This window comes from Eubalaena glacialis, chromosome 4, assembly GCF_028564815.1.
Source record: "Eubalaena glacialis isolate mEubGla1 chromosome 4, mEubGla1.1.hap2.+ XY, whole genome shotgun sequence".
NCBI classification, from domain to species: Eukaryota; Metazoa; Chordata; class Mammalia; order Artiodactyla; family Balaenidae; genus Eubalaena; species Eubalaena glacialis.
In genome coordinates this window covers 173,523,086-173,549,704 of record NC_083719.1, presented here as the reverse complement: position 1 = coordinate 173,549,704, position 26,619 = coordinate 173,523,086, and the positions used below count along the sequence as shown (strand labels likewise).

At 58.4% G+C, this 26,619-nt stretch overlaps 2 protein-coding genes across 4 annotated transcripts; one reads left to right on the top strand and one right to left on the bottom strand.

The window, feature by feature from the left end:
• Positions 1–1,389: 1,389 nt before the first annotated feature.
• Positions 1,390–18,809, bottom strand: COPE (COPI coat complex subunit epsilon). 2 transcript variants are annotated; one of them, XM_061188614.1, is made up of 10 exons: positions 18,620–18,809; positions 12,612–12,674; positions 10,604–10,704; positions 7,364–7,516; positions 6,094–6,147; positions 5,507–5,588; positions 4,200–4,355; positions 2,883–2,951; positions 1,738–1,812; positions 1,390–1,586 (listed from the first exon to the last, which is right to left on the bottom strand). In XM_061188614.1, exons 1-10 carry the CDS (start codon positions 18,743–18,745, stop codon positions 1,539–1,541), a joined length of 927 nt encoding a protein of 308 aa, XP_061044597.1. In that variant the 5' UTR covers positions 18,746–18,809; the 3' UTR covers positions 1,390–1,538. The 2 variants fall into 2 exon arrangements, with proteins under 2 accessions (XP_061044597.1, XP_061044598.1); XM_061188615.1 differs by lacking the exon at positions 6,094–6,147.
• A 277-nt stretch (positions 18,810–19,086) lies between these two features.
• On the top strand, positions 19,087–26,178 carry DDX49 (DEAD-box helicase 49). 2 transcript variants are annotated; one of them, XM_061190203.1, is made up of 13 exons: positions 19,087–19,239; positions 20,116–20,239; positions 20,856–20,941; positions 21,030–21,151; positions 21,493–21,680; positions 21,824–21,964; positions 22,752–22,827; positions 23,130–23,206; positions 23,383–23,480; positions 24,571–24,645; positions 25,294–25,382; positions 25,475–25,546; positions 25,638–26,178. In XM_061190203.1, exons 1-13 carry the CDS (start codon positions 19,125–19,127, stop codon positions 25,824–25,826), a joined length of 1,452 nt encoding a protein of 483 aa, XP_061046186.1. In that variant the 5' UTR covers positions 19,087–19,124; the 3' UTR covers positions 25,827–26,178. The 2 variants fall into 2 exon arrangements, with proteins under 2 accessions (XP_061046186.1, XP_061046185.1); XM_061190202.1 differs by having other exon boundaries at positions 21,770–21,964.
• The last annotated feature ends 441 nt before the right edge of the window (positions 26,179–26,619 follow it).

Here is a 26,619-nt window from a genome sequence, read left to right as displayed (position 1 = left end):
TCCCAAGGATGGCACCCATACCCTGCCCCATCTGAAAGGGCAGGCCTCCTCTTCCCCAGGCAGCTCATCTCAGCCCTCACTCCCCCTACACACCACCGCCCCTGACTGATGCCCCTACCCTGGGGCATCCGCACCAGGCAGGGAGGAGCTGGGGGCAGGTCCTGATGCTGGGAGTCCCTTGCTCTATGTCTTGTCTTGGCAATCAAGGACAGGGCTTCCCAAGGCCACCTCTGAGGCAAGTGAGGCCAGGCTCTCGGAGCCCAAGTATCTTTCTTTCCCTACCCAGACACTGGCCGAGACAGAGCCCTGTCCAGCTCACTGAGTCCAGTGTGGCCTCAAGGTCTTTGCACAGGCTGTTCCTACTGCCCAGGATGCTCGTCGCCCCAGAACCTGTCCTGGCAGATCCTTCTTGTTTTGGTGGACACAGCTCAATGGTGACCTCATCCAAGAGGCCCCGGCCACTCCCCTCCCTCCCTCTGTTGTTTAGCTTTTTTTTTTTTAATAAATAAATTGATTGATTGGCTGCGTGGGTCTTCGTTGTTGCGCGCGGGCTTTCTCTAGTTGCGGTGAGCGGGGGCTACTCTTCTTTGCGGTGCACTGGCTTCTCATTGCGGTGGCTTCTGTTGTTGCAGAGCACGGGCTCTAGGCACGCAGGGTTCAAGGAGTTGCAGCACATGGGCTCAGCAGTTGTGGCTCGCGGGCTCTAGAGCGCAGGCTCAGTCGTGGCGCACGGGCTTAGTTGCTCCGCGGCGTGTGGGATCCTCCCAGACCAGGGCTCGAACCCATGTCCCCTGCATTGGCAGGTGGATTCTTAACCACTGCGCCACCAGGGAAGCCCTTAGCTTCTTATCGAGGGGCGCTCACTATGCATTTCTCTCTCTGGGCAGGGAGCTCGGTGCTTTGGCCACAGCAGCATTCCGGCACCCACAGCCCCGACCACAGTGGGTCTGTCTTGGCTCATGACTTACTACAGGGCAGCAAGGAGCAGGGGTCTGGGGGGCTGATGTTTACTCCTGTGAGGACCCGGTACACACCCTCCCCACTTGGCTGAGCCTGAGTGCTTCTGGCACCCTCACCACCTGCAGACTACCCAGGGGTCCTGCGTTTAAATCCTGGTGCCCCTTGTGATGGCTGTGACTTCTCTGTGCCGCAGTTTCCCTGGATGCCAACTGGACTTGGGGGACATGGCTGTGCCACCTGCAGCTCAGTAACATGAGGTGGCTGTTTGAGGGCAGGGGAGTCTGTACAGCTGCTGCTCACAGACCCTGGTCACCAGGGCCCCCTCCCAGCAACAGTCCTGGGTGATGGTGCCCAGGCCCCTCCCATCTGAGCCTTGGTTCCCACATGCTCCCCTCAAAATGGCTAGAGCAAACATGGATCCGGTGGGGATACCTGGAGTAGAGACATTTATTGACAAAAGGGGGCTGGGCTGGGCTTCCAGCCTCTGCTTCTGGCCAAACGGCAAGTGCCCGGTCGAGAGGGCAGCACAGCCCTGGCCTTGTATCCCCACAGCTCCGGAAACGCATCTGGGGCCGGTCTCAGGCGCTGGGGGCGTAGTGCAGCACCAGCCGGTCAAAGTCGTTTTCCTTCAACGTGAATTGGGGGCGGGGAAGGGGAATGGGGATGGGAAGAGAGAGAAAGGGGAGAACTTGTGAACCAGGCCCCGAGCTCTGCGCTTTGCCTGGCAGAGCCTGGGGGGTCTAGGGCTCAAGAGACGGGCCGCCTGCACGGGCTCACCTTGGCCTGGTACTCCTTGATGAAGGGGTGGGACCTGTGGGCGTCCTTCAGCTGGGACAGGTAGCGGTTTGTCACCTGTGGGGGAGGCAAGGTTAGCTAAATATGGGGACCCCATGGTGGCTCTGACCTGCAGGGTAGGGAGTGGGGTGAAACAAGGGCCACCTGGCCAGACCCAGGCAAGAGCCCTGGTTTCCCCCCATTTTCTCCATCACACCCTGCCGCCCCAGAACCATGCTGAATTAGAGAGGACCCTGGCGGGTGGGGAGTACCACCTGGCACAGAGCCTGCACTTGGCACATGGGTGAAGCATGCACCAGGTTCAGGGATGTGGGCTGGGCAGGGACCCAGGCCCTGGGAGAGGCAGGGGGCCAGGAGTGGAAGGCAGGTCAGGGGGGGACGGGGTTGGGAAAGGAGATGGATTTGTTCTGGGCACGTCGTATGGAGACACCTCAGAGGCTTGGGGATTGGAGCCCTCGCGCCCAGCCTTGCCCTACCCGCCAGGCTCGGCCCTGACCATGTGGGGCTAGGGGTGTCTGTCTGGCTCTGTTTCTCCAAAACTGATAGTCTGGGGATGTCTCTGTGGTGAGTGGGAGAGTCGTCCTATCTGTCCGGCACCACCCCAGCCCTGAGGCTCTTCTTCGAGGAACTGCTGACAGACCATCATGAAGCCCTGAGGCGGGCCCCTGGCCGGCTGGGCAAGGCACCTAAATGGGGCAGTGCCCCAGCGTGCTCCTCCGCGCCCTCAGACAAGGTGGGCTCAGCAGGATTGCTCCCGAGCCCTGTTTCTCTGTCCTGGTGTCCGCCCCCAATCCTGAGGTGGCACAGGCCGAGTCCCAGCCTGGGAGCCCTGAGCCTCAGCCCACTTGTCCATAGGACCCACAGAGCAGCTGACCTGCAGCCCCGACCAGGGTGGGGACCCTGGGGGAGTACCTGCAATGCCAGCTTCCCGGGGCCGATCTCAGCTGCACCCACTCGTGGGGAACAGGTTTTTGCCCCAAGGCCAGGCCAACCTTAAAGTTCAGACCCTGAGGCCCCAAGCTCCCTCTAGAGCCAGGGCCACACCAGAGACCCCTGCCCACCCCAGGCTGGCACCATGAGGGCTGGAAAACCCTCCTGCACCTGGCTGAGGGTGGGGAGGGTCCTACCTCGGGAGGCTTGCCCAGGTGCTGGGACAGGACGATGAGGTTGATCAGCGTCTCAGGGTGGCCGCTGTCCTGGCAACACAAGTGGACACCAGACAGGCAGGGTCAGCTCCTCCATGCCATCTCAAGCAGGGCTGGGATTGCAAGACCCAGCATGCCCCCACCACTGGCCGCTCCACAAGGCAGTGACCTCAGGGCCCTCCCTTCTGCCTCCCCACACCGGCTGCTTTCCCAGTGAGCGTGTTGCTTCATGTGCAGACCAGGCTGACACAGAGCCCCCTTGCTTGTCGCAATTTGGGAGGGGCGTTTTTATCACAAATCTCAAAGTAATGGAGTCCAGACCAAGGCGGCCTCAACCTATCACAGCCCAGCTAGCTGCTCCTCCTGCTGCAACGATGAGGCCTGAGACCGTGGGACAGACCCCTCCCGCCCTGCCTGCTCCCCAGGGGCATTGGCAGGAAGCTGCGGGAAATTACCAGAAACTCCAAGGGGGTGGGTGACCTCACCCTACCCGCCCATATTGGGCTCTGAGGCACAGGGAGCTCTGGGAATCAGCTCGGCCGCTGCCTTGGCCAGGAACCCCAGCCAGAGCCCGTGGTTGGGGCGAGGCAGGGACATGCCGCTCAGGATGCAGGGCGCCACAGGCTTGAGGGGCTGCAGGGACCCGGGCCTCCTGCACAGATCTGGCTCCACCCCGTGCTGCCCTTCTTTGCAGAGACCCGCATTCTCCCCACCAGCACGGGGCGCTCTGGCAGGCGAGGCAGCTCCACACGGGCAGCCTGACGCCGCCAGCCAGCAGGAGCACCCGACTGACTCCCCTCAGCCTGTCCCCACTCAGCCAACAACCTTCTGACGATAGCTCGGCCCCTCGCAGAGACGAGCACGGAGAAAGCTTCCCATTGGTGTCAGGGTCTCATTATATCAAACAACGTTTCAGATGGCAGCCAACTGAGAAGACAACTGCGGCAGCCCTGAGGGCAGCGCTCCAGGCCCTCTGCTCAATAAGGATGGGCAGAGGCGACACCCTCCCGTCAGCAGCCTGCTCTCCCCTCGGCAGCAAACGGGAGCTGTCTCTCCCAAGCACACACCCAGGTGAGGGATCACCGCGAAAGGCCCCGGGCCAGGAAGCCAAGGCGTCAGTGAAGAGATAGGGGCCCAGGCTGACGGAATCCTCGCCTTCCCAAGAGAAGTTAGAATCAGGATTGTCGCTTGCAATCCCGAGTTTTAACTGATACAGCATTAAAATCCCCACATGGCCACAGGCAGGCCCCGGGGTCTCTGGCACACCTGTTTCTGGGGTGGGGCTGCGCCTGCCCATACCTTGTCCAGCGCCTCCTGCAGCACGCCCTCCGCGGCCTCCCACCGGCCCTGGGCCATGTGGCAGGCTGCCTGCCCGTTGAGCAGCAGCAGGGTGGACGAACACTTGTCGGCCATCTCCTGGAAGATGTAGTAGGCGTCCTGCAGCTTCTCACCGCCCTGCGGGGACAGTTGACGTCACCGCTTTGTCACCCTGCTGCCCGGCCCTACCCCGCCTGCTCCCTCCTGGAGGGATCCCAGCACTTTGTGGAGACAATCCCAGTGCAGCCGGCCCACGGCAGGCACTCTTTGGACACCGCCCCCTTCCCCTAAGAGACCCCTGTGCAGCCAGTGCTGTGAAGGGGCTGAAGCGGCACGCAGACCCCCTCAAACCCGGCTCCCCAAGCCCTACGTTTACAGACTCGAAAGCCTCGGCTTCGAGAGGGAGAATCAGTGCACGGGCAGCTGGGTCAAGGTCTGAGCTGGGACCACTGGGACACATGGCCCATCGGGGCGGCCTCTGCTCCAGCAGCCGTGACCCCGACCGCCCGAATTCTGAATAGAAGGTTCTGTCCGCCTGGTAAAGACACAGCGCCACACTTGCAGGGGAACCTGAGACCAAGATGTGTTTGTGAAAGACTGCTAGGCTATGGGAGAGAGCTGTTCGGGTTTGTCCCACTAAACTGAATGGATACCGTGGGGTGAGGCCTCAGCCCTGCAAAAGGATGTGCAGATGCACACAGACGAGGAGCACAATTTAAAAGGCCCGTACGAAAGAGTGACTCAGAGAAAGGAAGCCAAACGTCCAAATCCAGAAATGCGGCTGCTGCCAGGAGAGGGGCGCCCAGGCACGTGGGGGCGGGGGGCTGGGCCCGAGGGGGGAAAGCACAAGGGGGATACGGGCACCAACCCTGTGCCGGGAGCCCGGAGAGCAAGCTGAGCAGCAGCCAAGACCAGGGCCAGACCCCAGAGGAGGGTGCGCTGCCAGCTGGCTGGCTCCGTGCACCCGGGCTGGGGGGCGGGGGGGGGGTGCGTGCAGGCAGAGGTACGCCGAGTCCGGTTCCATAAACCCCCAGTTTGTTCACTCTGGCTCTGGCCAAGCCACTCGGCTGCAAGGAGCCAGAAGGGGTCAAGCCCGAGAGAGGGGGAAAACGTGCTGGGGCTCCTCCAGGGGACTTGCCCCCAAGAAAGCAGGAGGTCCAGTGCGTCTGTGGAACCCCACCTGCACCCTCCCCACAGAAGCAGCCAGCGCTGCGCACAGGGGGTCGCCGCCACCTCCTGGCTCCCGGATACTCCTGTCTCTCATGCCCGCACACAAGCTGGGTGCTCACCACAGCCAGGCTGACCCAGGCGGTGGCCAGCTGGGTGAGGGTGGCGTCCTCGTCCTGGTCCTGCATTTTCTTCAGCTCCTTCCTGGGGGCAGAGGAGAGAGGCGGGAAGGTGCCCGGTGGCTGAGTGGCCAGTCACTGTGCCCCACCCCCGCCCGAGTTCCTCGCTCACGAGGCCCCAGGACCTCAGGCCCCGGCCCGGCCACCCCCCATCCACGGCTGCACACGCCTCTGCGTGCTTGCAAAGCCCACCCCAACCCTGCAAGATGGGCCCCGCTGCCTGCCTCACAGAAGGAAACTGAGGCACAGACAGTGACGCCCCTTGTCCCAGGCAACACCCTGCAGAGAAGGGCAGGTAAACAATGATGCAGTCACCCCAATAGATTAGAATAAAATAAATGGAGAAACACTCGTGTCACTGATAATCAGAGCCAGAGGGAGGGCTCTGGGTGGTCCCCATGCCGCGTGCGCCCTTGAAGACAGAGGCCTGGATGCTGGAGAACACAGGGTCCCAACATGGCCTGGCCGTTGCTAAGATACCCCCCGATGCACAGGCCACAGCCCAGCAGCCCCGGGGGGGAGGGGCTTACCGGGCGAGGTCCAGGCGGTCTAGCTTCAGCAGGATCTGCACCGTCATGGCCATGCTGTGGGAAGGGCGGGCAGTCAGTGAACTCCCACCCCACTTTATCTTCCACCAGGAGCTCACTCTGTGTAAGCACCACCTTCCAGAAACCTCCCCTTGAGTGCTCAGGCCACCAGCCCCGCCTTACAGAGGGGAACACTGAGGCTGAATGTCAGCCCAGCAGGGCCGAACTCAGACCTGGGCGCTGCTCGCTGGGCTGAGCACCCCGTCGCTTCCCAGGCCCTGCACTCCCGCCTGTCTCTGCTGAGCGTGCTTGGGCCGGGAGCTCCCATGGGGTCCCCAGGCCTGTGGCCCGCTCCCTGCCCGCCCCGTGGCTGGCCATCCCATCTGTACCCCCCTCTCCTTTCCAGAGTCCCAGATGAAGTGCTGCAGGGGAGCACCTGCTCCCTGCCTTCAGGGCCCACACCCACTGCACCCCCGCCTCGGGCCCAGACAGCTGTGACCACCGATCACTGATGTGGCCACTTGTTCCCGAGTTCTCCCACCAGAACGTGACCCAGCACCCAGACCAGCCCAAGGAGAAGCATGAGAAACATTCGTGGGGTGCACTGCCTCACCAGCCGTGTAACATGCCTATTGCAAAGCCCCCTCTGGATCACAGTGGGACATAAATGGATATGAAGGAATACGTGGTGACCAACTAACCAAGGGAAGGCAGAAACCAGAGTGCTCATGGGGGAGAATGGCTGCACCCTGCAGGGCTGGAGCCCTGGCCGCAGGGAGCTGGACACAGCACAGCCCAGAGCCACCTCCTGGGGTGGGGGTGGAGCCGACAGCAGGCTGCACGGGGCTCCAGTGCCCAGGCCTGGAGTGCCCTGAAGGCCGGCCTCAGGGGAGGGTCCGTGGGGCCCAGGGAGGACATGGAAAGTCCAGGGCCCAGGGCAGAGAAACACAAGGCTTCATGGGAGAAGGGAGGGTACAGAAATTCTCAGGCAGAGACAAAGGTGCTTTCTGCTCTGCTGCTGGGAACAGAGGGTTTTCAGCCCCGGGTGCTGTGTCCTCAGAGCAACGGCCCAGCCATGCGGAAAAGTGTGTCTCCTGGATGGAGAACAAGAGCTGCAGCCTAAATGGGAGGCCCATGCCCCACCCCAGTCCCTCTCTTTCAGAGCAGCCCCCCTTGCTGTTCCTATGACGATGGCTGACGAGGCCCTGAGCTGCCCGGACACCAGAGGAGCCACTCACGCTGGCCGTTCCCCCAGTGCAGGACAACCACTCACCACTCCAGGCTGTCCCCTTGGTGCAGGGTGCGCAGGGCTGCGTCCGGGTTCTGGTTGTGGAAGTAGATGGAGGCAGCCATGAGCAGGAAGGTGGTGTTGGTCACGTCCACGCTCCGGCTCATCTCCCGGTCCAGCTCGGCCACGATCCCATCCCTGCGAGACACAGCTGCTCAGAGCCCGAGGCAGGGGCGGGAGGCGGCCTCTCCCCCGTGGGAACAGACAGGCCCAGAGAGGGCGAGTCAAGCCCCCCGGGACACAAAGCAGCGTGGGCAGGATAGGCCCAGCTGTCTCTGCCAAGCCCCACTAGGTGCCGGTCTCGCCACCTCCCCACCAGGTACTCCTCAGCCCTCACATAAACAGGGAAACCAAGGCCAGGAGAAGCGGGGTTGGGCGCTCCAGGCCCTATGGGGAGTGTCGGGCAGGAAGGGCTACGCCTGGCTCTGCCCACGAAGCAGCACAAATGACCATCCAGGTCTCGAGCTCCCCTGGCCCTCAGTGCTCAGGGGCTGAGGTGTCCACGCCGCCCCGCAGGCACAGTGACAGGCTAGCTCAACGGGGACACCTCCACAGGGACACGAGGCCACACAGGTGAACCTCACACTGGCGACGTCACCAACTTCCCAAGGAGGCCAGTGGTCTCAGCAGAGGGTCCTGATCTACCTCAGTCAGCATCGGGCCTGGGTCCTGAGGGCGGCTGTGCAGGACGACACCCCACTGACAGGGTGGCTGTCCCCGGTTCCCGAGCTTGGAGTGCAGGCTGCTCCCGGCAAGTGGATGTCGTGCGGGACTGGGGGCTGGGAGCCGGCAGCAGGCTGGAGTTCAGGCTTGCCCGAGGACCAGCCGGACGCCCTCACCCGCCACAGGACACCAGAGCCTTGGTCTGCTTAACTGAAACGAGGAGCTGCAACTCCTTGTTTCAAAGGGCTGCTGAGCGGTTAATGAGAGAAGGGAGGCAAGGGCCCAGCCCTGTGTCACCGCTGGACAAATGCTGTGGCTTGGGACACACAGTCTCAACAAGTGCATACGTTTCATGCGGGTTGCTGGGGGCTGGTGGCCAAGTGCCTGTGTACCTGAGGGCCCCTGGAGGGCAGGGATGTGCCTATTACTCCCTCTGCGCCCACCAAAGAGGTGCCTGATGGACAAATGACTTCAAATCTGAGTCTCTTCCCTGCTCTGCACAGAAGGACTGTGTACAGGGGTCACACAGGGTTGGCGTGAGGAGCCCCAAGGCCACCTCACAAAGCTTCCTGCCTGGTTCCTGGCACACAGGCTGTGAACACGGTGCCTGCTCTTGTGCGTGTAACGTTAGTGTTGTACGTTGTTACTGGAACACGTTGTGGTTATCCTTACGGGCTCCAGCACTTTCTCCACCACCTGCTCGCTGGGCAGTTTGCATGGGGTGGTGGTTTGTACTGCCAGGATGGATGCACCGAGAGCCGCTCTGCTTTCCCGAGCACCTGTTCCACGCCGTGGGCTTCCTGCGGGTTCTTTTCTGTAGTGCTCACAGCAGCCCTGGGGCTCCTTCCCCTTCCGAAAGGAGAATGGGGTTTGTCACCCCAGCTAGAGAAGTGCACAGAGAGGGTGAAGTGATGGCCTCAGGAGGCTGCCTGTCTTAGTGTCCCGGGGTTGCTGTCAGAAAGCCCAAGAACCAGGGAGAGGATCAAAACAACGGGTTTATTCTCTCCCAGTTCTGGAGGCCAGCAGTCTGAAATCAAAGTGCTGGCAGGATTGGTTCCTTCCTCCGAGGGAAGATCTGTCCTGGTCCTTTCTCCTGGGGCTGCGGCAGTCCTTGGCTTGTGTCTCTTTCACCCCAATCGCTGCCTCCATCTTCATGTGGCCTCTGCGTCTGTGTCTTCTCTTCCATCTCTTATGAAGATACCAGTCACTGGATTTAGGGCCCACCTTACATACAAGATGATCTCAAGATCCTTAACCACTTACATCTGCAAAGACCCCCATTTCCAATGAGGTCAGGTTCACAGGTTCTGGGGGTCAGGACATGGACATGTCTTTTGGGAGTCCCCATTCAGCTGCCACTGCTTAAGCCTCTTTGAGTAAATCCTTCAAGTGTCTGTGGACGAAGGAGCCTGATCACAGAAGGTGGAGCACAGGGCGCTGCCCTCCATGAGGAAGAAGCAGAGGTGGGGGTCACAGCAGATAGTCGTACCCACACTTGGGACTCACACATGGCTGTAGCAGCCTCCGAGGAAAGCGTAGTGTCAACAAGGTCATGACCACATCCTGGTCTAAGAAGTTCCACAGGGCAGAGATCAGGGGGAGGGCCCCTCTGTGAGGCGTCACAGTGCTGTGAGGGGTGGCCTGGGTGGTGGAAGGGCCCTGGGGCTGGGACAGGTAGGCAGGAATCGGCTCACAGAACAGAGTGGCTCCCTGTTGTGGGCTGTGCTGCCCCAGCCTTCCATCCCAGCCGCCCTCTGGGGAGTGTTTTACCTCCGAAATCCCAGAGGGCCTCACGACCAGCCCATTCAGAGGGCCGGGGGAAACCGAGGTGCAGAGGGGCCACAGGGCCTGCTGCGTCAGGCTGGTGCTCCACGCACAGGTGAGGCAGGGCCACACGGCCCCCACCTGCAGAGGCCGAGTTCATGTGCACCTGGGCGAGCATCCCAGCCAGCAAGGAGCAGCCCACGTGCCTGCCTGTGCAGGAACCACCTGAGGCCAGCAGGGCCGGACCGTGAGCTGTCTCAGACCCCGACGGAGCAGCAGGTAACAGGCGGGCCTGGTCCTGGGATGCTCAGCACTTCCAGGTCCCCACAGCCCGGACCACCCCGCCTCTCCTGGCCATCGCCTGAGGGAGTTTGATGACTGCTGGTCTGTGGCACAGGTGGACACACCCAGCTCAGGGCGAAGACTTGCTGTCCCCTCCCACCCTCCATCTGGGCAGAGATGAACGACGCGTGGTGTGGCTGCCATTCCCTCCCCCGCACAGTGGGTGAGCAGCAATGGCTGGAAGACTGACTGCAGGGTCCCCACACTTATGTACCAGGGGAGGCCCTCCTGGCATGAGGCCCTCACAGTCCCTACGTATCTGTACACAAGGCCTCATCTCTGATCCCCAGCCCCACGCCCCCTTTGAAGCAGGGTCCATCACTGCCTCCCACTGTGCAAGTGAGGGAAACTGAAGCTCAGAGAGGTGAAAGGGCAGAGAAGGGATGCCAACTAGACATCCTCTGCCCACCCGGGCCCATCCACCGTGCCCCAGGCCCGCCCCCCACCCAACCTCACCGCCGGCTGTCGCTAGCCAGGTACTCAGCAAACATGCGCACGGCCTGGAGCTCTGGGGCCGAGGAGGGCTTGATCTCATCCAGGACCACGCCGTACTTCCTCTGTGGGCAAGACAAGCAGGCTGTCAGCTCCGCCCGAACTCCCCGTGGGGTTTATATGTTCTCAGACCCCAGGACATACAAGGGCTTCTTGGCTCCAGCACTGCCCTGGTGGAGCCCCAATACCAGGGGCTGGTGCCCACCGCTCCCAGGGACCCCCTCAGCCCATGGGTGCCATCCCCACTGGAGAGCGCTGTGGAAGCCAGCACAGCATCACCCGTTAGCTGTCGTGCCACACTGCCCACTGCTCTAGCTGGAGACCCTGGCAGGTCACCGTCCAGCCCCCGGTGGTGAGGTGACGGGGTGAGGGCCCCGCCAGCTCAGTGGGGTTCGGTGGTGTCATCAGGGGCAGGGGGTCTGGGCATTGGCTTCTATTGAGCAGAACATGCACCCCACCGACAGACACCCAGCAGGGAGGTCACTGCAGGGAGGGGAACTGGAATCAGGGACCCATTTTTCACTGTCTTTCCTTCTAGGTAGTTTCAGTATTTTCGCTGCCACCGACATGTATTCATCTTTTAAAGATATATATACACACACGAATATATGAACACATCCAAGGAGATTCTGGGGCGCGCCAGGGCACCCTACTCTGCTGGGGACCACACACACTGTCTGGGCCCCAGCTTCACCCTGGAGGTTGGTGGGGGGAGGGTGGTGAGGGGGGCTTGGTCCACAAGGGGGAAGTTCCATCAGGCTCCAGAACGCTCCATAGAGGGAAAGATGCAAACAGACCTGGGAAGCCACCCGAGGCCTGATGTGAGGTGGGGGCATCTGTGGAGCCATGTACCCACAACAGAGCAGTCTACAGCTGTGGCTGTGGGACAAGGTTAGTGGGAGGCTGGTGGGCCTGGGGTGGGAACAGGGCGGGGCACAATTCAATCCTGTCTGCAGAGTCCAGATTGTTTTTAGAACAGAAGAATGCAGTCTTACTGTATTATCAGGGTAATGCTGCTTTTTAAAAACCCTAGTGTCTGTGGAAGCAACCTAAGTGTCCGTCAACAAAGGAATGGATAAAGAAGACATGGTACATATATACAATGGAATATTACTCAGCCATAAAAAAGAACAAAATAATGCCATCTGCAGCAACGTGAATGGACCTAGAGATTCTCAAACTGAGTGAAGTAAGTCAGAAAGAAAAAGACAAACATCGTAAGATAGTGCTTATATGTGGAATCTAAAAAAAGACTACAAATGAACTAACCTACAAAACTGCAGTAGAATTACAAATGTAGAAAATAAACTTATGGTTACCAGGGTGGGGTAAGGGGTCCGGGGGGAGGGATAAATTGGAAGATTGGGATTGACACATACACGCTACTATATACAAAATAGATAACTAATAAGGACCTACTGTACAGCACAGGGAACTCTACTCAATACTCTTTAATGGCCTATATGGGAAAAGAATCAAAAAAAAAAAGTGGATGTATGTATTTGTATAACATATTCACTTTGCTGTACACCTGAAACACAACATTGTAAATCAATTATACCCCAAATAAAAAAAACAAAAAAAAACTAGTGTCTAAACTGTGGGCTTTGGCTAATAACAGTATCAATATCACTGCATGATTGTAACAAAAGCACCGTGCCAATCCAAAATGTTAATAAGAGAAAATGCCTGTGTGGGGGGATGGGCATTTGGAATTCTCTTTGCCATCTGCTCAGTTATTCTGTAAACCCAGAACTGTACTGAACAAGTGAAATCTATCGATTAAGTATATAAAGAAAAGCAAGAAATCCCAACATTGGCCCTCTGGCCTGGTGCTCCAGGGCCTCAGTGACGTGGCCACCTTCTTGTGGGGGCCACACCAGCTGCTCGTGGTCCCCGCCCCTGCCGACACTCTGTTCCTTACTCTCCTTCCCCAGGGTGTTGGCAGTCACGGTCAAGGGCCCACACTCACCTGTGCCAGGTACGCTCTGTACAGGAAGACATCCCTTTCCACATCTCTCTCCAGGCTTGACGGCTGTGGAAAAGCGGGTCAGAACTCTTGGGGGCTACGTGCCCAACAGGCCCTCAGAGGCCATAAGTGGGCAGCTTTCCCAGTGGAGTCTGGGTCCTAGTCCCGGCCCTGGCTCTCAGCTGCCTATGACCTTAGGCAGCAGGAGAGCAGCCTCCACTGAGGGCACGCGGTGTGCTGGGCACCTCATTCTGGGCCACCCTGACATCTCCCTGGGAAAGGAGGCTCGACCGTCACCCCCATCCATCCAGGTGAGGGATGGGGGCACCAAAAGTGCTGAAACTGCTCCAGCCACACGGCAGGGGCCCAGGGCAGAGCCCACGCTTCTGACCACTGGACACGTGGCTGCTTGTGTCAATGGGGAAGGACCCCAGGGTGCAGTGGATCAAAACAGAAGCTGCTCAACAGTATGGGTGGTCCGAGGACAGCAAGGGGTGGGTATGGGAGTTCGGGCGGAGCCGCCCAAGTTTGTACAAGCCGAGCAAACAGGCCTGGGAGGATTCCTATCCGGACATGAATGGTGGATACTGGAGAAGGGATGGGACCCAGCGGGAGATATGCGAAAGGGACTTACTTTCTGTAACGAATACTTCCATGCCTCTTGTTCCTGTCCTGCTTTTGTTTCAAAACGTTCTTTAAACGTGACAAACAGGAGAGATGAAGGTCTGCCTCACTCGGAGGACCTTTCTGGGAGAGCTCAGCTTGGCTGCCCCAGCATAGCGATGTCTGGGTCTAGCCAGGCTGGGTGAGACCTTGGGGACCGCCCTATACTCGGGGACGAGGCCCACGGGCCACACTCCCTCAGCCCAGCCACCACGCAGAACCCAGAAGCAGGTGTGAGGTGACCTCATACAGGGTTCACTGTGGGACTGCGAGGGAGGCCCCCACGAGGCTACGGGCAGGCGAGGGACCCTTCCTCGGGAGAACAGCTTTGGACCACGCCCCAGGGTGCTGGCTGACTTCCTGTAGGCCCTGTGGCACCTGGGGTGGCACAGAGCAACTCAGCCCAGAGGGCATGCGGGTGCTGGGACAGGCCACCTGGGGGCTGGGAGAGGAAAGTGACATTGGGGAAGGGGGCCCGGCCACCTTGGAGTCACTACTCCAACAACCTCTAAACCACAGGGCCTGGGGAAAAGCACAGAGAGAATGAACAGCCTGTCCAGCTGCCAGAGCACAGGGACAAATGTTCTGGAGCCCTGCCGGTGGGAGCACGCCAGGACTGCTCTCCCCCGAGGCTGAGAACCAGACTCCTAGTCCCCAGGCCTTCTTCCCAGCCTGAGGGGGTGAGGGCGCTGAACGTGTCCCCCTCCCAGGCCAAGGGAGACTGCGAACAAGAAGCCTGGCTCCTGGCCCCAGCCAGACTCAGGCCAACTTTGCCTCGGGGTCCCAGCAGCTTGCTCTGGCCTTGGTGGCCAGGCTGGGGATCCGGCCATGATTTGGAACACGGTGTCCTCCAGATAAGTGACTCTGAAATGACCCTCAGAGGCGGACACTGGTGAGGACAACCCACCTGGGGTTCCCACACCACCCTCAGTAAAAAAAGAGACAAATGTTGGCTGTCGGTATCTTTGAAGCAGGGACACAGTGGGATGCCTTGTGGGGGACCAGGGTCCCAGAGGCAACTCTGAGCCTCAGCTGCCCCCTTTGTAAAACAGGCACCACCACTGACCCTGCAGGACTGCCAAGGGGGGTCACCGAGACCCCACACACAGACGCTCAGGACCCTCTCAATCAGCCAAAGAGAGGAGAGCGTCTGGGAGGTGTAAGAACAAGGACAGGTGTACAGATCAGGGAACGCCAGGGACTGTGATGCATGCCACCAGGTGAGTGGTCTGGTCCCCAGTCCTGACAGCTCATCAGAATCACCTGGGAGCTCAGAAACCAGAAAAGCCAGGAGGCTTACGTCCACCAACGATGTCCAACCCCGGGGTGGCCTCAAACTGCCTTCAAATAGCTCAGAGGTGCAGCCAGACCTGAGAGCAAGGGGTACTGTAAAGGGAAGTCGGTGATGGGTTTGGGAAGGAGGATCACGTCCCCTCCCCTTACTGGCCATCACTGTCCCCTGACCACACTAGACGGTGAGCTCCTGGAGGCTTTCTTAGCTGCTTCGTCCCTAACACCTGTGTGGTGCCTGCCATCTTGTGGGCACTTGCGAAATGTCTGACAGGTGGGGAAACAAACATCATCACGGTGCCAGCACTGAGACACACCAGGTGTTCTACCTGGGGCCACCTCTGGTGGTGCCTGAGGTTGCTGGGGCTGCTATAACTAACCACCAGCTGGGCTGGGGGGTGTGCTTAAAGAAACAGAAACTTATTCTCTCATGGTTCTGGAGGCCAGAGGTCCGAGATCAGGGTGTCGGCAGAGCCGTGCGCCTTCCATAGGCTCCCTGGGAGGATCCTTCTTCGCCTCATCCGGCTTCTGGTGGCTCCAGGTAGTCCTTGGCTTGTGGCTGCCTCACCCCCATCTCTGCCTCCATCTTTTCTGTCTGCCTCAAGCCTCTCTCTTAGAAGGACACCAGTCATTGGATTTAGGGCCTATCCCAGCTGATCTTGTCTAGAGATCCTTCACTGAATTACAGCTGCAAAGACTCTTTTCCAAATAAGTCACATTCACAGGTCCCGGGTGGACATATCTTTTCAGGGACACCATTCAACCCAGTACAGGCTGCCTAAGAAGGTTTAGGTGGCCTGTGGACCAGAATTAAATCACGTCAAATGGCTCAGCAGGGATAGGACTCCCACTCTTCTGGATGCGTCAGGTAGAATCTCTTGGTTTGGTGCTGGTGCATCTTTACCACGTTGCTAAAGAGGGTGTATATCCCCCAGCTCAGAGGTTGGGCTGCAGTGTACCTCCAGCAAGAGTGACTGCTGCAGGCTTCCCTGGTGGCGCAGTGGTCAAGAATCTGCCTGCCAATGCAGGGGACATGGGTTCGACCCCTGGTCCGGGAAGACACCACATGCCGTGGAGCAACTAAGCCCGTGCACCACAACTACTGAGCCTGCACTCTAGAGGCCGCGAGCCACAACTACTGAGCCCACAAGCTACAACTACTGAAGCCCGCGTGCCTAGAGCCCATGCTCCTCAACAAGAGAAGCCACTGCAATGAGAAGCCCGTGCACCACAACGAAGAGTAGCCCCCTCTCGCCGCAACTAGAGAAAGCCTACGTGCAGCAACGAAGACCCAACGCAGCCAAAGATGAATATAAATAAAAATAAATAAATTTAAAAAAAAAAAAAAAAGGAGTGACTGTTGGGACTTCCCTGGTGGTTAAAAATCCACCTGCCAATGCAGAGGACACAGGGTTCGCTCCCTGGTCCGGGAAGATCCCACATGCCACGGAGCAGCTAAGTCCGCGTGCCACAACTACTGAAGCCTGCACGCCTAGAGCCCGTGCTCTGCAACAAGAGAAGCCACCACAATGAGAAGCCTGCGCACTGCAACGAAGACCCAACACAGCCAAAAAATAAGTTAATTAATTAATTAATAAAAAAAGAGTGACTGCTGATCTGGTTTCCTTTGTTTTCCATTACTCTCTACATATAGCAGGTCACGCTGATTCTTTCAGGAGGGAGGTAAAATTTGCATATTATGACACAATAAGACTGAAAGAACACATTGCTGTAACGTAAGCAGAACAGACACACAACAGAAGACAGACGGCGGATCATGAGTGTAACGCTGAACCTCACAGGGACCCTACTGAGATGAATGTCATCGTTCCCATTTGACAGGAGGGGAAAGTGAGGCTCAGAGAGGTACAGTGACTCAGACCTGGCTGCAGAGAGAACACAGAAGAGACAGAATCTGAGCCCAGGTCTGTCTCAATCTTCTCGTGGTCTACACTACCCCAGCAAGGAGGCATGTAACAACCATGGCGCTGAACAGATAAGGTCCCCCAGAGATGTCCATACCAGTCCCCGGGACCTGTGAACAGCTTACGTTACATCACAAAAGGGACTTCACAGGTGTGATTAAGATTATGGACCCTAAAAATGGAGACCCTATGCTGGGCTATCTGGGAGGATCCAGTCGAATCACGGAAACCCTTAAAAGCAGAAGACTTTTACACAAAAGAAATGAAGGAGAAGGGGAAATTCGAGAGACTCCAAGTGAGAACCCTGTGGCTGGTTCTGAGATGGAAGGGTGATATGCGAGGTTGAGGACTGGAGAGAAGCATCCAGAAGCCTCCAGGAGCTAAGGGCGGCCCCTGGCCAAGAAGCAGCAACTTGAACAAGTTAGGAAGGTGCTTCTTCCCCAGAACCTCCAAAAAAGGACACAGCTGGGCCAACACCCTGATTTTAGCCTGGTGAGAGCGGTGTTGGACTTCTACCTACAGAAGCTGCGAGATAATAAACGTGTGCTGCCTTAAGTTGTTGTTTGGTAATTTGTCACAGTGGCGATGGAAAACTAATACAGTCATGCAAATGTTATTTCAACGATTCCTAACCTCTTACTGAAGTCTGTTTGAGGTTTTACCCCCCATTACGCAGATGACACTCAGGGACATGGGGTTCACTGCCAAAGGCCAGAAGGGAAAGCAAGCCTTCTCTACTTCAGAATCCAAATTCCTCCCAACCCTCTGGCTGCCTCTGGGAAGATGTCTGCCACTCCCTTGTGTTGTGTGGCGCTCCGATGGCCTCCCACACCTTCGGAATAAAATCCAAACCCCTGCTGAGGCCCTTCAGGCCCTGCCCCTCACTCTGCCCACCTCATTCTTCATCTCCCCCACTGTGCTCGCCCCACTCCTGCCACACCACCCTCGTATGCCTTGACTACATGGAGCTCACCGCTGCCTCAGCACCTTTGCAGCAACTTATGGGGCTAGAGCCTTCTCAAGGCTTGGTCACAGGTTAAAATGGCAGTCAGAGAGGCCTGATCTGACCACTCCCACGTGAAGCAGCCCCCGCCCCCATTTCTGATCAGCACTTTTTTATCTCCCCTCTCCCTTAGCGGACTCAAGCTGAAACTATGTATTCACTTGATTCCTTACTTGTTTACTCTCTTCAGGACACTAGACCATGAGGGCAGGCAAAGACCCTATCATAGTCACTGCTCTTAAAAATTCTCCAATGGCTCACTCTCAAAGTGACAGTACCTCCATGTGCCTCCCCAAATGGTGCTGCTACTGGCCCCTGCTGCCCCCTCTCCTGTCACCCACTCAACGCCTGGCTGCCTGGGTCCTGCTTTGAAGGGCTATATTTTCTAGCTCTCAAACAGCCAGGCTCACTCCCACCACTCTCCATCGCACCACCTCCTGACATCTTGTTTATTTACTTGTTTACTGTCTGCCTCCCTTGGGAGCTGAGGCTTCCAAGAGAGCTGGGAGTTTTGTCTATTTTGTCACTGCTTTGAGCCCAGCACGAATATCGTGCCTGGCCCATACAGATGCTCAATGAGGAATGGGTGAATGAATGAATGAATGAGCAAGTCTGGTGAGAAATAACCTGGTTAGTGGGGCAGGGTAACGAGCGAGAAGCCATTTCTCTCTTGAGCCTCCCTTTTCTCACCTGTAAAATGAGGATAAACAACAGTCCCTACTTCACGGGTATTGAGGGCATGGCGGCACAGTGTGGGTGCTCAACAGATGGAAACTATTATTGTTGTTGCTGTCTTTATTATTACTACTGTAGCGTAGTATCATTACCATTGTTATTATTACTATAGCGGTATGAACCCCTCTCTTACTCAAATGCCTCCCAAGGCTCAGTCTGAGTGAGCGCTCAGAGTAAGAAGTATCGTTAAAGTGTTACTGCTTTGAGTTTGGTCAAAGAACAAGGATAATTCTTCACCGCGCTCTGAAGAGATGTGGCGGGGGGGCGGGTGAGGGGGGGATGAAACGGCGCGAGGTGAAAATGGAGAGTTTTTAAAATCAGAGCGCGACCCGCAGCCACCAGGAAGCGTCTTCCGCCTCCGCCCCCAGGGTCCCCCAGCCCCGCAGCCGCCGCACCTTCACCCGCTGCGCCTCGTTGATGCACTGCTGGTAGCTGCCAATGTAGAAGGCATTCTTCACGTCGAACAGCTCGTCCACCTCCCCGGAGCCTCCAGAGGCTGAGCAAGGAGCCGGAGGCGCCATGTCGCTGTTCCCTCACCCGCTACTCCCACTGAGAGCCACGTCGGCCGGAAAGAGGGAGCCACCGCGGGGCACGCCGGGAAATGTAGTTTACTCGTTCCTCCCTAGAGATGAGCCAATGGGAGACTCTTAAACGGGAGTCAAAGGGGCGGGAGACGCAAGTGCGTCTCTCAGGGCATCTGTAATTCGATTCGATCCTGAGAGCCAACGGGATTCGGGGAAGAGTGGTAAGGCTGTGGTAGAGGCTAGGAATGGCAGTGAGCTTGCAGAGGGTGGGACCAGGCAGGAGGCAGATCCAATAAACTGGAAGGCTTTCCTGACGTCATCAACACGCGCCGGAAGCACGGCTCACACGGGTGCTTACACGGGGCTGACTGCGAGGATGGCTGGCTTCGCGGAGCTTGGGCTGTCATCCTGGCTCGTGGAACAATGTCGGCAGCTGGGTTTGAAGCAGCCCACGCCCGTGCAGCTCGGCTGCATTCCCGCCATCCTGGAAGGTGAGTGTGGCTAGGCCTCTTCTCCAGGAGGCGTCCCCGCTCCTGTCGCCTCACTTTGCCTTCTCGCAGCTTTTGCCCACGCCGGCCCCGTGAGGCGAAGGGCAGTCTTGGGACTTACGGGCGATCCTGGGTTCCGGAGGCAGACTAGGCAGTGTTGGCGTTTAGGGTGTACGGCTGACTCGCCGTGTGTCCGCACCCAAGTGATGTAATCTCTGAAACTTTTATAGCCTCAGAGCACTGGGAGGGTTTGATGAATAACTAATAGATAGTACTGGGAAAATTCGGTAGAGCTTGGATTACTATCTCCATTTTAGAAATGGAAACTGAGGTTGTCAAGATTACTGGTAAATCCACGGCTCTGGTCCCTAGACTGCTCTTCTCCCCACTCCTCTGGTCCAACCAAGTTTTGCCATTAAAGAGACGCCTTCAGGAAGCCTAGGATGTGACAAATTGAGGCATTAAATAAACAAGGATGAAGGAGTCAGTAGGGAGCATAGGATGCAGATTGTGGGGAGGGCATTCTGGGTTTCCCAAGCCCTGATACCCCGGAAGGAGTCAAAACGAGGTCGTGGTTAGTAGCAGGCATCTCAGGTCAGATGGATGTGGGTTCCATTCCAGCCTGATACTCACTGTCTGTGTATCCTGGGCAAATCTTTGAGACTCTGTTTCCCCTTCTGTTAAATGGGGATGATAATGGCCTCGCCCTTCTAAAATGTGTCAGTTGCTCTAAATGGAAAGTTGTCAGAATGCCTGGAACAGAAAGGGCACAGGCCAGTACTGAGCACACAGTAATTGCTCATTAAATGTTAGCTGCTGTAAACTGTGCCCGATACAACACCTGTCTACACCTGTGACACTGCTTTGCCCTCTGCCCAGGTCGGGACTGCCTGGGCTGTGCCAAGACAGGCAGTGGCAAGACGGCAGCGTTTGTCCTGCCCATCTTGCAGAAGCTGTCTGAGGATCCCTATGGCATCTTCTGCCTCGTCCTGACACCCACCAGGTGAGCCCCCCAAAGGCCTCGTGGTGAGTTAACCAGCTGTGTTCTCTTGGGCAAGCGCCTTTACCTCTCTGAGCGCACTTTCCATGTGTGCAAGATGGGGACAGAAATTATGCCCACCTCTTAGAAGTGCTGAAGAATTAACAAGACAGTGAGTGAAAAGTTCTGAGCACAGGGCTTGACTCAGGGCAAGCAGGAAGGCCAGGAAGTAGGGACACAGGCAGAGAAAAGGCCTGGGCGGAGCTGGGGCTCGGGGCAGAGAGGAGAGGACTTGGACACTGACCAGCCCTGGGGGAGGGGGGATTGACACTTGGGTCTCAGGCTTTGATGACTGTGGTGTTGAGGCCATTGCTGAGGACGTGGGAAGAAGAAAGGCCAGTGTGGGTGGGACTGGCAGGGGACAAGCCATGGGCTGTTTGGGGACCCAGCCTAGTGAGAGGGCAGGGGCCACAAGGGGCCTCCAACACTCAGTATCAGAACCTTTGTCCAAAGGGGACTGGGAGCCTCGGAGGGTGTGTGAACAGGAGAGGTCCAGGCAGGAGGCCGTAGGGTGGAGATGGGAATGAGAGGCAAGCACAAAACTGTTATCTGACCCAGGCTGGCCCCTTCATGCCCACAGGGAGCTGGCCTACCAGATCGCAGAGCAGTTCCGGGTCCTGGGGAAGCCTCTGGGCTTGAAAGACTGCATCATTGTCGGCGGCATGGGTATGGGGGGCCCAGGGAGGCTCTGGGCATGGACCCTCTGCAGCCTCAGACCATCCACCCAGCCCCACCTCTCACCCTCCACCCACAGACATGGTGGCCCAGGCCTTGGAGCTCTCCCGGAAACCACATGTGGTCATCGCCACACCAGGGCGCCTGGCTGACCACCTCCGCAGCTCCAATACCTTTAGCATAAAGAAGATTCGCTTCCTGGTAACTCAGCCTGGGGCCCTGATACATCCATGTGGGAAATTTGTGTCCCACAGGCCATCCAGTACCGCGTTGGGAATGGTGACAAGAACAGCTTGGGAACCAACAAAAGGGGGCCTGTATTAGTAAAGACAGTTGGGGGCTGGGCCTCTCTGAGGAGGTGACATTGGAGCTGAGATGGGTGAGGGAGCAGGCCTCCAAGACTTAGAGGGAGAGTGCTCTAGGGCCCAGGTCTAAGACCAGGAAGGAGGCACATGGGGAAGGTGGGTCGAGCCCAGGCATGTAGTCAGGACTCGGACAGCGCCCTCACCCCAGATCCCTACCCCCTGCTGCTGGCACTACAGGTGATGGATGAGGCGGACCGGCTGTTGGAACAGGGCTGCACTGACTTCACCGTGGACCTGGAGACCATCCTGGCGGCTGTGCCGGCCCGCAGGCAGACGCTGCTCTTCAGTGCCACGCTGACCGACACGCTGAGGGAGCTGCAGGGCCTGGCCACCAATCAGCCCTTCTTCTGGGAGGCTCAGGCCCCGTGAGTCCATAGCCACGTTCCTGGGGGAGCAGGGCAGGCGGGGGGCCAAGTGGGGGTCACACCCAACAGAGGTTATTGCCCATGGGCAGGGTGGGCTATTGGCCTCATTCAACAGAAGGGGAAACAGGCCCGCCTGTCCCCAGTGTGCGCACAGTAGAACAGCTGGACCAGCGCTACCTGCTAGTGCCTGAGAAGGTCAAGGATGCCTACCTGGTCCACCTGATCCAGAACTTCCAGGACGAGCACGAGGACTGGTCCATCATCATCTTCACCAACACATGCAAGTGAGCGTGGGCAGGCCTGCCTCTCCCGTCCCCCGGGCGCCCCTCCCACAGCCCTTCACGGAGGCCCGAGAGGTGGCCCGAGGTTGGAGGTATGGGGCACACAGCCGGTCCCGGCACTCTGGGGCCTCTGCTCAGGCCGGCAGTTTCGGAGGATGCACTCAAGGGGGCTCAGAGAGGTCAAGCAACCTCACAGGAGAGGTTCTCTCCTGCCCTGTGGCCTCAGGAATGGGTTTGCCAACGTCACCCCTCCTGAAGGCAGAGCCAGGATTTGGGGTTCCTCAGACCTGCCTTTAACCGGAAGGGTTGAGGGCCTCAGGCTCTCCCCAGGAGACCCCTGCAGCAGCTGAGAAGGCCCTGGAGCAGCCTATTCGCTGTGGTCTCAGGATGTCAGTGAGGCCCAGCACATCAGCACCAACACCTGGGGCTGTCCTCTCCGCAGACCCAGGGATTTCAAAATCCTTTGAGGCGTTTAGGGAGAGCATCAAGGAGCTGTAGGGTAGCCTAGCCTGAGCCAGTGTAGAAGGGCAGTCCACAGCATGTGGAGGAGACCTCCTGACTGCTGCCCCCCAAGAATTTCTTGGCCACCAGAAGAGAAAAGTCTGGATGTAGGGCCCACTCTTGTTGGCTTAGGCCAGGGGAGGGGTCAGTGGGCAGGACACTGCACCCCGGCTTCTCCTTCCCCAGCTGTGCAGGGCCACCTACTTGGGGTCTCGGCGGGTGGGAGGGCCAGGAGCGCCTTTCCAGGACCCTAGCACTAGACGGGCTGACAGCACATCCTTCCTGCCAGGACCTGCCAGATTCTGTGCATGATGCTGCGCAAATTCAACTTCCCCACCGTGGCTTTGCATTCCATGATGAAACAGGTGAGGCGCTGGGCGGCCCCACAGATCCCCTCACCTGCCAGCCTTGCCCTGGGGACTTCTCCCAGCCTCAGGGCTTTTGCCCAGGCCCTTTCCTCTGCCTGGAACACTCTTCCTGCCACCTGTCTGCCCCAGTCTGGCCTCCTCCAGCTCATCTCCCTCACTGAACTGTGAGCCACTTGAGGGCGGAGACTGTCCTGGCCTCTGCCCTGTCCCCAGGCCTCACACAGTAAGCGCTCAAACGTTTGTTGAGATGCTACCTCACACACCCCCCCACCCCCAATTCTCTCCCCAATCCGGCACAGAAAGAACGCTTTGCCGCCCTGGCCAAGTTCAAGTCCAGCATCTACCGGATCCTGATTGCTACAGATGTGGCCTCCCGGTGAGCAGCTCCAGGGTACTCCCTTCCCCATGACGCCCCCCACAAAAGGGCCATAGGGAGAGACTGGCTTCAGGCATGGGTCAGACAGCCTCAGCTTCACTGCTGAGCGACCGTGGGTGAGTCCCAACCTCAGTTTCCCCACATGGACAGAGGTGCTGACTGACCTCTCTCTCCAGGGGCCTGGACATTCCCACGGTGCAGGTGGTCATCAACCACAACACCCCCGGGCTCCCGAAGATCTACATCCACCGAGTCGGCCGGACAGCCCGTGCAGGTGAGCAGACAGGGCAGGGCAGCCTTTGGGCACTCACCCCTCCTGCCTGCCCACACCATGAGGAGTCAGAGTCACAAGGTGGTGGGACACGGGAGGGCTACAGGCCACAGGTGAAAGACACTAGAGGCAGCACTTGCAAGTTGCGGGACTCGCCCTTTCAAAACCGTAGGTGGGGATGCTCTGTCTTCTCACCCCCGGCAGCACTAACAGCGACACGTGCTGTCCCCTGGGGACACGGCACACACTGGCTGCATCCCCACCACTCCCTGTTGCCTCACCCCAGGCCCCTTTACCTGTCAGGGCTGCCAATCCATGCCCAGCAGCAAATAGATGTACGAGTCCTGGTGGGTATGACGCTGCCCTGTGGGATTTGGCGTCCAAGTTCAACCCCTCGCTGTGACTCTGGCTAGGAGCCAAGGAGGCATCCTTGTGTCTGCTCCCCAGCCCCACCCCGGAGGGGCACGGAGTCCAGGAGATTTTCTCACACCTGGAGTGGGCAGAGATATGGTTTCTGGGGCCAGACTGGGCCTGGCCCTTCTCTCCTGCCCTGTGGCCTCAGGAAGGTCACATCAGCTCTCTGGGCCCCCGCTGCCTCATGCAACAATGGGTAATAAGAAGGTGACACCTGTTTGGGGCTGCTCCGAGGGTCATGGGCCTGGTCAGCTGCCAGTGCTGTTCCAGCACTAGTCACTGTCACAGAAACGGCGAATGGAGAAAGTGGTGTGCAGAGATCTGAGCTGAAGCCTGTCTCGGCTTATTGCTGATAGAACTTGGCCTGGGCTCCCTGGCGGCCACACTGAAATGGGAAATCAGCCACATCACCTGTATAAGGCCAAGCTGGCAGGACAGCCGCCTCTCCCTGGAGTCCTGCAGCTCCCCTGGGACAGACCTGCCTACTACGCAGAGGTCAGGCAGGGGGTTGAGCCCTGACGCCCTGAGCTTTGTTCATTTCCTCTCACTCACTCACCCACCGAGCTCCTGTACTGTTCCCCTTGATTGAGAGAAGCCCTGAGCCGCCTGCTGGTCAGGACCTGCTTCTACTGGCCCTTTGTCCTGGTCTCCAGCTCACAGCCTGGGTGTGTCCCCACAGGGCGGCAGGGACAGGCCATCACGCTGGTGACGCAGTATGACATTCACCTGGTACACGCCATCGAGGAGCAGATCAGTGAGTGGAGGGGCAGAGGAGGGGAGGGGAGGGGAGGCGGGTGCTTCTGGGTGAGATGCCGCTCAGCCCTATCAGACACCCGCTAGCCTGCTCACATGGGCAGGCTTAAACTGCGCTTTCCTTCTTATGCAACCCTCAAAGAAGTTTCTTTGCCCAGTTGTTGAAACAGAAGCTCTGCAATGGCCTTCAGCAGCTGAAAGCCACATCTAGTGGGAAGGGACTTTGGTTTCTCAGACCAGAGTGTGTGGGTGGTCCCTGTGGATGAGTCAGAAGCCCCAGGGCTGGGGCCTGGGCATGTTTGAAAAACCCCCTTGGGTGGTTTAATGTGTAGCCAAGACCGAGAACCTCTGGGGCACCTCCAGTCACTGCAAAGACTGTCCTAAGATTCAGAAATGTCTTGACTTTAAAGAACACTGTTTCCAGGAAAAAAAAAAAAAATCCCTAGTCAAATTCATAGTATTGCTAACAACAAAAAAAAGAGCAGTCTATACCTTCCTTGGGTCTGAAATCTTAGATCTTGCCCACCTAATCCTTATCTGCTATGGCCCTGGATGGCCTTGCATGCCCTACTACACAGGGAACTCGCTACATGGTTGAAATCCCTCTCCATGTCGTGCCTGCCCCCCTGTGACCCTGCTGTCCCCACAGAGAAGAAGCTGGAGGAGTTCTCGGTGGAGGAAGCTGAGGTGCTACAGATCCTCACACAGGTCAACGTGGTGCGGAGGGAGTGTGAGATTGTGAGTGTCGGGGAAGGGGCTGGTCCTCGGGGCCCAGGGTGCTTCCTGCAAGATGGTGACCCCCAAGACGGCCTCTCCCTCTCCCCCCCCAGAAACTGGAGGCAGCCAACTTTGATGAAAAGAAAGAGATTAATAAGCGGAAGCAGATGATCCTGGAGGGGAAGGTGAGGGCTGAGCCGGTGGTGGAGTGGGCGTGGGGCACAAGCTTCCCCGCAGATGATCAGCTTAGCCACCTTCCGGTCCTCCCCATGCCAGGATCCCGACCTGGAGGCCAAGCGCAAGGCCGAGCTGGCCAAAATCAAGCAGAAGAACCGGCGCTTCAAGGAGAAAGTGGAGCAGGCACTGCAGCGGCAGAAGGCCAGCGGGGCTGGCCGCAGGGGGTGTCCATCCAGGGCCCAGCCTGAGGCCTGCTTGTCCCCAGCACCCGCTCAGGGCGTGGCCTGAGCTCCACACGGCCCCCGTCTGCCCAGCCTGGGACGCCTTCATCCCTCTGAAGGGTGGAGGGTCCTCCCCTCAGGATAATCCCTCCTCCCAGTCTGCCCAGTCCCCCTCAGCGGAGCCCACGGACACCCACGTGCAGTGCGCAGCCCTCCACCCCACCCTGCAGCCCCTGGTGGCCCCTCCTCAGAACCTTGGCCAAGAGGCAGGCTGCAGAGGAGGAAAGAACGCTATGAGGTTGGGCCCAAGTCCACGTACAGTGACCCCAGCCCAGGGTCACCCTGGGGGTGCTGTGGGGCCCCAGAGCGAAGGTGTGTCGCTTGCAGGAGATGCTCAATAAATGAGTCTTTTGACTTCCCCAGTCTGACTCTCGGGGAGCAGGGGCAGAGGGAGGAGGGTATGACTGCCTGTACTTCTCAAGTCTCCCAGAACACCACTTACCAGCCCCCCACCCCCCAGGTCTCCTTTCCTGTCGGGCCAGGCCCAAAGCTTTGAACTGCAGTGCTGACCATTCCAGCTGAGTGACCTTTGGTTGGTGAAGCCCCTTATATGGGCCTTGGTTTCTTCATCTGGAAAATGGGCATAGCAACTGCTCTACTCTGCAAATGCAGATGTTTTGGTGAGATCCCTCCCATGCCCAGTGAACACAGCCATGTGCTAGGACCTTCCCCTCCTGCCCACCTGCTTGCATTTGGGGTTTGTGGCCAGAGCGAAGTGGGGCGGGGGTGTCCTTAAGCAGGGTCCACCTTAGTCCAAACTGGTCCAGACAACATGGGCAGAGCCCAGGAAGATGGGGCAG